Source organism: Sesamum indicum, linkage group LG3 (assembly GCF_000512975.1).
Source record: "Sesamum indicum cultivar Zhongzhi No. 13 linkage group LG3, S_indicum_v1.0, whole genome shotgun sequence".
Lineage (NCBI taxonomy): Eukaryota > Viridiplantae > Streptophyta > Magnoliopsida > Lamiales > Pedaliaceae > Sesamum > Sesamum indicum.
In genome coordinates this window covers 18,018,792-18,028,401 of record NC_026147.1, presented here as the reverse complement: position 1 = coordinate 18,028,401, position 9,610 = coordinate 18,018,792, and the positions used below count along the sequence as shown (strand labels likewise).

Below are 9,610 nucleotides of genomic sequence, written 5' to 3'. Positions count from 1 at the left end.
CTTACTTACGCAGTGTTAGGGAGATATAAAGTAAGTCGCAACTACTTACTTACGCAGTGTTAAGAATATCTCCCGTCAAGTATCTAACTTGAATATCGAAAGGATTTTTAATAAAAAACATGTGAACCCTTGTTTGGAAGACATCATCTTCAATTAGTAATAGCAAATTAGCTCATTTTAATTGAAACAAACTACTTTGTTCATTCCATGAATGTGCACCTACAAAATCGTTAGGAGTAGTTAATATTTCTATTTAACTCACATAATCATTACACATACATAGAATAATCATTAAAGTTTCTTTACCTATTTGGGTTCTTTTCGAGTGAAATACACATTAAATTAGAATTCTTTTATTGTAAACTTATAAATACATGGGCTAAACTGATTATTCAATACATTTGATCAGTGAATGAATATATTTTCTAAAATATTTTAGTTTTAGCAAAATTAAATATCACATGGGGAGCTTGCATTTTCTTAAAAAATTCAATGGTTAATACAATATTTATATAAACACTTTCCTTTTGAGATTACAATATATTAGTGCATTACAACTTTAACGAGCCCATTATTGAAATTACATTATAATTTCGTATATGTCGTGAATATTAATTTCAATTATTTGACTACATATAGTTTATATACCATCCTGGATCACACATTGCACTTCAATCTTGACGATGGCGGGCTGCCCCTTGTGGTAAAATAACTCCACATTGAGCTCGATCTCATCCTCTGGTTCATTGAAGATCAAATGATCCCGAAGAAACTTGTAATATGTAGTTATGGAATGCGTAACCATGGTGATATCATCCTAGTGCTTAATAAGGTAGTTTGCTATCCCCCATTATTGGATTTCAAAACACTTCTTAGTAATGTTGCGCAATTAGGTACGCACATGGTTATTGTGGAGTCATGCACCAGTGGTCATGGTCCCTATACTTAGCTAGGTATACCTGGTCCATTGGTAGAGGGCAGGAAAGCATCCATAATTTGTGAACCAATATCCACCACATAGTATTTATCTGCAATGATTATAGAGAAAATCTAAGGCGTTTGAGGGAGATGACATAGAACTTCCATGCATATATGAGATTAGGTACCCACAATAATTTTATTAAGTACTCACGGATCAAAAAGAAAGGGAATGTGGGATGGCACGATGCAAAGGTGACAACATTACCTTCCCGCCTTACATATATGTGACTGAACATCATATCAAAGGTCGCATATCACCATCATATTTCGGGTTGGGTGACTCACACGAGAATGATATATATTCTATTGCTTGTGTCACATCCATACTTGTATTGGCAGTCCATCCATTATCTGATGCAATCTTATTGAAAGAAATTTCTAGTGTTTTGTTAGGAAAATAATAGAATTTAAATTAAATAAATTTAATTTGTTTAAAAATTCAAGTGTTCCTTAAAGTATGGGAAGAAATATAGGTTGTTCATCTGATGTGGATGAATGTCATTGAAGTCTAGCCCAGTGATGATCTCTTGTGCCAGGCCACACAGTGCACGTAGAACTTAATGGAACCTACGGCCAATAGTCTCTAGTGAGTGCTAAAAGTATTCCATATTGTCACTTTGTATTTGTAATTTCCAACTATTTGCATAAATAGCTCAATCTCATCGCTAGAGCTCACTCTCAACGATTGGATATGTGGAAGCTCGCCTCAACAATGCTTCTACCAAGGTATAGAAGCATGGGTTTGGCATGCGCATATTATCGTACGACCTCCCAGCATATGAGTTCATGATTATCTCCGGAACCCATCCTCCATAGAGTAACAAAGATGCGTTCCTTGCCATAATTTCTTGAAAGTCTTTGGACAAATAAAATCTCAGAAAATGTAAAAAGTTCTGGGCATCTCGAGATCATGGTTACCTAGTATGCCGGGGAACCACAAGACATATGATCGTCAAGTTGGCTCGGGTCGCTACTGCTAGACCTGGACTTGATAAGATAGAGAAAACATAATTATTAATGTAGGAGTGAGAGAAAAAGATATAAAAAATATTTAGATTAATCGACAATAAAGGTGTTGGCAAATTAATATGAATCAATTGATATGTAAGGCAAAAGAATTAATAGAAGCTTATAAGATATGTGAGAAGTTATTTTCACTCATATTCGATTTACGTGACACCATCCACAAGAATTATATTTATTTGCGTTTTTTATAGGCTTGATTAGAAAAATTTCATATTTTTTTTCAAAACTTGATGAACAATTTTTAATTATGGAAGTAACATAAATAAAAACAACGTCCACCACAATGATATTAGTAGGGTATTTTAGTATATAATAATTTTTGTATCGCTATTTGGATTTGATGTATTAAAGAAGCCCACCTCTATTTTAATTTAAATGGAGAAACTTATTAGGAGATAAAATAAAAATAAGTGTGGAAATTTTTTTTTTTTGTGTAATAGTTTCAACAAAATTGATTAAAGGTATTTCCATTATTAATCTAAAGATAATTTATTTTCTTGATGTATTTTTTTTAAAAAAAATTCAACATTATTTTAATTCAACTTTAAATTAAAATATGTATTCATAATTGAATAAAATAAAAAATAATGAAAGACAATGTTGTGACACCTTCCGTGGGTAGGCATCACACCGATGTACATGTTGCATAATGCTTGGTAGCACGTGTGCAGGGTCCAGCATATATGCTACTGATGCAGAAAATCGTATTAACACCCAAAATTTTGAATTTTGAATTTTTAAAATTTTCCTAATGCCATAAATACTTTTAATTACAAACAATATTCATTTTTCTAATTTACATTTGGATATAAGATTAAGGAAGGACATTTAAATTATTTCTTAAAATGATTGGGACCATTATTTAGAAAGTATAACTAAATATGATTTGGAGAAAAATATATGATTCCTAATTGCATACAATTTGTATATACAATTTGATTAGAAAAATTCAAATTATTTCTTAATATGATTGTGATCATTATTTAGAAAGTATAAATAAATAACTTTGAACAAAAATATATATGATTCCTAATTATATATGAATACAAAAATTTGAATAAGAAAATGGGATTCCCTCTTGTAACTTTATTAGGAAAGTTGAGAATGCTTCCTAATATAGTTAGGACCTTGAAAAGTCCAAGTCAACTTGCACTTTATTTTCTAAAAGATATTTTTCAATTGTTTATTTTAAATTTTAGAAAAATAAAATCATTTTATGAATCAAATTTCAATTTTATTCCACAAAATATATCATGTATTTAATATGTGAAATTAAATTCTTTTATATTATATAAATATATATATGATATTACTACTAACTATAAATGTTGCGGCCGGTTGGTCTAGTGCTTTATTTTTTTAATTTTTCCGCTCGTGTGCATATCAAACCGTGACATATTTAGCTTCGTTGGTTTGAAGTAAGATTGTTTTTGTTGTTTGGCACCTTGTGGCAATGCGCTGTGAGAGTTTCCTCCAATTGGTCCTATAATAATCAAACAAATCACCTCTTTTCGAGGGGAATTGGAGTCCTCAGGATGCATGTGCGCTGAGGGGTTATGTCCATCCTTCTTAGAGGGATGCGAATTAGGATCTTTAGGAGCCTTTTCCCTTAGCATGTTTGCTGCTTCTAGTAAGGGCTCGTACCATGAACCTTTTCCTAGCATATTAATTTCTAGAAGTATCCGTTTCGAATAAATTGTTCTGTATCATTATTCAAATAGACTATTTCCCTCAACATCGGCATCTTCCGCGAGTGAGCATCATGTAAATTTTTTCTGCAACCATTTTTTTTGTTCCGACCAAAAGCAAGACTGGAAGTGTCAATTTTTATAAATACCGAACTAAATGTGTCTTAGTAAAATATGTATAGGACTAAAATTGTTCTGTTAGTAGTTACAGGATAAAATATATCAATAGTATTAAAATTACAGAACTAAATGTGTTTATTCAAAAGATAAAGGATGAAACGTGCAATACACCTATAATTATTGGATGAAAAGTAAGATTTTGCCGCTAAAATATTATAAAATGGTTGCTAAATTTTTTAGACAGGAGCTTTCAAAGTGATTTCATAAAATAAAATTATAAAACTTACAAAATACTAGTAATGATAACTTCATAATTAGTATGATATTGACGTAAATTTCTAAAATTTTAAAAAGAATTTGGGATATTTTCAAATTTTTTCTAAAGTAACTTATAATCTTCTAATATTGAATCTTACAAGTTTTTTATCTAAAAATTTTAATAAACATATTTTATAAATTTTGAAATATCTTATAAGATGTTTTAAAGTTCGTCCAGACGTATTTTTATTTTTAAAATTTTAACAAGTTAGTTCAATTTTCTTCAAATTAATATAAGGTTTGTCATTAATAACATATTATAAAATTTATAATTTTATTTTATCCGAATATTTTGATATATATATATATTTAAAAGTAAGCTCAAAAAATATCTGATAAGATGTAGGAAGTTATAAAATTTTATAAATAAACTCAAACCAAATTTAAATACCATGTGGTATGGGCCTTATTAGTTAGCCCATTGTAGAAGGCCTATACGTGTGAGTTCTTGCAAACGTAATGGGGTCCAATTGAAACACTTTACCAGGAGAATAATAAGACTAGGGTTTCGTTCAATTAGAATAGGAATATATTTCCTTTGAATTGCTAAGGTTCGGCCATCTGATTCAGCTACAATTGAGTAATCTCTTCTGCTCTCTCTTCCTCTCCCTCTCTACATCGTTCATGGCGAACAGTGCGTACTCTCTTCTCTTACTTAATTTCTTTTTGTTGAATTTTTTTTTGTTGAATGATTGACGAATTTTTGGTGGGATTATTTAAATGCAGCTGCTACGAGGTCGTTTTTGCAGGTGGCGGCGACGGAGGAGGCGACTACGCCTCTCAGAGTCGTTCAGATTGAAGGACTGGTAAGCTTTTAATTGCAGAGAAGAACTAATTGTTTTTGGAGTTTGCCAACTGTTTCGCTTCAGTATAGGGTTGATTTCTGGCTGTTTTATGTTAAAGAACCTTTCTTTTTAGGTGATTGAGCCGGAAATTGAGGGTTTGGGCTGGTGGGGGAAATCTAGTAGCTATTGGCGTTTTTGAAAGTTTAATTTGGGGTGGCAGGACAGTATTTTTAATAGGAAAAATTGATAAATTGTTGGTGCAAAGTAGCGGACCGTGTGAAGAGTTAGTGGGCTAACTTTATCCCATATTATTCGGTGGTTCTATTTTCTTGCATCTTGTACATGTGATTCTTGATTATTGGAAGAAATTTGAACCTATCACAACTGTGCCAGATCTAATGCAATTGCATGGTTTGCTACTTTTTTCTTCAATTGTCTGTTTGTCTTTTTCTTGTTCTTTTTTTTTTTCCTGGAGATAGTTCATTAGTAATGTCAAAATTTTTCATTAAAAATTTCTCTTTAAACGCTTGATACAGGTTATTTTGAAGATAATAAAGCATTGCAAGGAGTTCTCTCCCGCTCTGGTTACTGGGCAGCTTCTTGGGTTGGATGTTGGCAGTGTTCTTGAAGTTACTAATTGTTTCCCATTTCCGGTATGCCAATTTCTCTAGCCACTCATTTCTATTTTGTCAGTTAATAAATTGAAGTTTCACATCATATTAGAATATATGATTATCATTGATGCTATGTTTTATGACCAAAGTATCTAAAATATGATGTTGCAGATTCGTGAGGAAGATGAAGAGATTGAAGCGGAAGGTGCTAATTACCAGCTTGAAATGATGAGATGCCTGAGAGAGGTTAACGTTGACAACAATACTGTTGGATGGTAAGTAGTCTCTTCCCCACAAGCTTGGTCCACCTTACCCTTCCGCACTCAGCATGGATCATGCCTGCATCTGCATGTTGGGAAATATTTTGTCTTGATTTTCAAAGAGGATATTCTAGTAGTATGCGTAGTCATGTCTGAGTATTTTTGCTTGACAGCTCACTATATGGGTGTTAAGTCTCAACTATAAATGATTGAACTCTTTTCATATACTTGATGATAATACTGTGAACATTTCAAACTTGAGTTTTTGCACTAAACTACAGTGAGAATTACCTATGCTTGAAGTGATATTGAATATTTTCACTTCAATGGCGTGAAATCTAAGTGTGCTGTTGTATTATACGCATAACAGCAGCACCTAGAAATCCCTCAGGTGGGCCATCAGATGTATGTCAAGTCCTTCAAGTATGGATAGTCATTCCAAACTCAGTAACCTAAACTCACGATAGAAGTACAAATTTTTTTAACATTGTTTTTATGTTACAAAAACTGTCTTAATATTATCAATGTGATTTAAAAATAACTTCCTTTAGGGAGGGAAGTGTGAGGTACTGACCCACAAGATTTAGATTGAATTTGGAAAATTCAGATGAATTCCCTTAGTTTGGTTCTTTTTCTTGAATAAAAGTTCTGAGGAAGTTCCATGATTAGAAGTTGCTGAAACTGTATAGTCTGGTTTATTTGTGTCTCTAGCTTCATAATTGCTTCTGGGAACTCAAGAGGCTTGTAAAGGTCTGGATTGGGAACCAAAAGCTCCATATTTGTTATAAGGACCCATTGGCATTTTTGTATCAAATCAATAAGAAATTTTAGAGTGCTGATTGTAGACCTATAGATTAAATAAATAATACCCAAGTAATGTTGTCTGTGCAAAAAGGTTGTTGATTTCATATCCATCTATTAATTTAAACAATCTGAAATCAAATGCTTCACATAATTCAATGCCATCTTATTAGTAGCATCGACTCTACCCTAGGTATCCAGGATGTTGAGTAAAAGCTTTCCAAGGAGGAACGAATTACTTAGAGATTAGTTCAATGGAATCTATGATTTTCCTCAACATGGAATGTGGTGAATTTTTTTTCTTGATAATGTTGGTCTATCCAGCTGTTAAAGCTGGTTCTATGACCTTCATCAAATTATTTAGACCAGAGTTATTCAACTGTTCTGCAATTTGCTTTTTAATAGGAGCCACTTGTACAGTTTAAACACTCATTTTTCTTTAGATTTGAGAGTTCTTTTCATCTATTACAAAATTCATTGTGAAGTATGTATTACAATGTTGTTGCTGATGTACATAGCCTTTATCATCTAATTCTAATGCATGGTGTGAATTTTTGTTAAGCTTCGTGTGTAATGCATCTTTCTATTGGAATGTCATAGTCATCCATGGTTTTCAGATAAACTTGTTATGTAGCATTTATGGACTGTTTATCTGGAAGTCATTTCCCTTATGAATCTTGGTAATTTCCATACAGGTATCAGTCAACTTTGTTTGGTTCTTTCCAGACAGTGGAATTGATAGAGACCTTTATGAATTACCAGGTAATATGTGGCCATCTCTCTCTTGGTATACCCTGTAGTACTTTACTGGTCTACCTCCTGGCTTGAAATTTTAAATTAAAGAAAAATATCAGTTGCACCAGTAGTATGATAGTTAAGGATGCTGCTGAATTTGGAACTTTTCCTTCAATTTTCCATCCTGAGAACATCTTCCCTTTGTAGGTACCTTTGCTGGAGTTTCTGGGTTTTTTATTTCATTGTTTGGAAGAGTTTCAACTTTTAGTTACAAACGCTGAGTGACTACATGCTTAAGCAAGATCTGGTCATACTCAACCAGGACCCGACACTCTATACTGTTGCTAGTAACTTTTAAGTTGGTCTGAAAATAAAAGACAAATGTATCCTCTAATTTATCCAGTATCATCATAATATTCGGAATCAGATGATTGTAGTCTTATTACTTGCATAACTACTGCTCTGAAAACAAGGGTGTATCTTGTCAAGTCATGTTGGTTTTATTTTGTATACTTCTTTGGTTGCGCTCTACGGCATGTAAATGATTCATCCAGACAACAAAACATGGGCCCATCAAGATGGCTGAAATTGCCTTTACTCACTAGCTGCCAACAAACCATGCCAATTCCTCACCCCTGAAGTGATGTGCAGCGTTACCATATGCAAGCATTCTGCATTAACTTCATGGTAATTGTTGGTTTTGTGTATCTAACAAATGCAATTTGTATGTTTGCAGGAAAATATAAGACGATGTGTCTGCATCATTTATGATCCATCAAGATCTAACCAAGGCGTCCTAGCTTTGAAGGCACTGAAACTTTCTGATTCATTCATGGAGCTTTACCGCAGTAATAACTTCACTGGGGAGAAGTATGGTTACTTTTATTCTGTACCTTTAGTGGAAAGTAACTTGTTATTAGTTCTGATTGATTCTTGAATGAGTTTAAATATAAACATAAATTCTATATTTTTCATTAATAATGGCATGCTTGTCAGGTTGAGGGAGAAGAATCTTTCATGGGTGGATATCTTTGAAGAGATCCCTGTAAGCTCTTGATTTTCTATTGCTGTTCAATTGATTCAATTCTATATATCCTGTTACTTTATTGACGTAGAAGAGCTCAAGGGCCTATTATATCTATTAATTTTGTATGCCAATTAACTGGGGGGGTAGAATTGTGGCATTACTTTTTATGGTTAAAGATGCCTCTTTGCATAAGTTACTCGGGATATATCCCCAGCTCGTAACTCAGTTTTCCAGTGTCCTGCAGTTATTCTTTATATGTAACACAAGAAAGGATGAACTCATTTGGCAATTGAAGAAGCAACTTAATACTTGACTGAAGTAATGAATGTAGAATGATCAGATATTTCCGAAGGAGATTTCCTTTTTCCCGCAAGGGGTATTGCACCCGGAAAAGTTTTCCTTGTTCAGATAACTTAGTTTAATGACTTGAATGGTTGATGTAGAATGATGGAATCTTAGCATATCCTGGTTGAGCCAAACAGAATCCTTTTAGAAGGTTGAAATGAGATGCAGTTCTGTTTCTTCCTTCTAGATTTTACATGTACATCATTCAATCTCTCATGCATGGCACATAGAGCACTTTGGTCCTTACTTTTTCTTCTTATGAAGGTATAACATTTGTTTGCTTGATGTATTAGTTAAACAACATTTTAGACTGATGGTCAGATATGAGGCAGTTGCTCAATTGTTTGTGTCTTTTTGTTTGACAGATTAAGGTTTCAAATTCTGCTCTTGTCAGTGCTTTTATGACTGAGTTGGAGGCTGATACTCCTGTCACACAGGTATTCAGATTTGCTTAGTAGTGCTTTTATTTACCCACTGATGTGAGTAAAACTTCTAACTCGGGCGCGTTCTTGCGACAGTGTGATTATGACAGGTTGCAGCTGTCAACTAGTCCATTTCTAGAGAGAAATGTGGAGTTTCTGATTGAATGTATGGATGACTTGTCAATGGAACAACAGAAGGTGGGTGTTTCCAGTCTTGCACATAGATTACTGTGATCAGCTGATAAGATAATAACCCCCCCTCCTCTTTTAGTTTCAATTTTACTACAGGAATCTCTCTCGTCAACAAGCGCAACAGCAGGCATGGCTTCAGAAAAGAAGGTAAATCTCCAGATAAGTGGAGTGGTCATCTTTTAGTTTCATTAAGGTTTAGTGGCAGTTTTTGCTGTAGCTATTGTTATGTTCGACGTTTTCCCTGTTTCCCTCATTTTTTGGGGGCGATGCGGCTTTGTGGGGTTAGGAAAGTTCCT

The 9,610-nt window shown here is 33.4% G+C and overlaps 1 protein-coding gene across 1 annotated transcript in view; it reads left to right on the top strand.

The window, feature by feature from the left end:
* LOC105158685 (eukaryotic translation initiation factor 3 subunit H) overlaps positions 4,608–9,610 on the top strand; it is a 6,330-nt gene continuing 1,327 nt past the window's right edge. The window contains exons 1-10 of the mRNA XM_011075519.2: positions 4,608–4,767; positions 4,860–4,939; positions 5,455–5,571; positions 5,704–5,807; positions 7,289–7,355; positions 8,065–8,198; positions 8,325–8,373; positions 9,066–9,137; positions 9,219–9,320; positions 9,394–9,461. Coding sequence (XP_011073821.1) covers positions 4,758–4,767; positions 4,860–4,939; positions 5,455–5,571; positions 5,704–5,807; positions 7,289–7,355; positions 8,065–8,198; positions 8,325–8,373; positions 9,066–9,137; positions 9,219–9,320; positions 9,394–9,461 — 803 coding nt within the window. The 5' untranslated portion in view covers positions 4,608–4,757. The remainder of the gene's footprint in view (positions 4,768–4,859; positions 4,940–5,454; positions 5,572–5,703; positions 5,808–7,288; positions 7,356–8,064; positions 8,199–8,324; positions 8,374–9,065; positions 9,138–9,218; positions 9,321–9,393; positions 9,462–9,610) is intronic.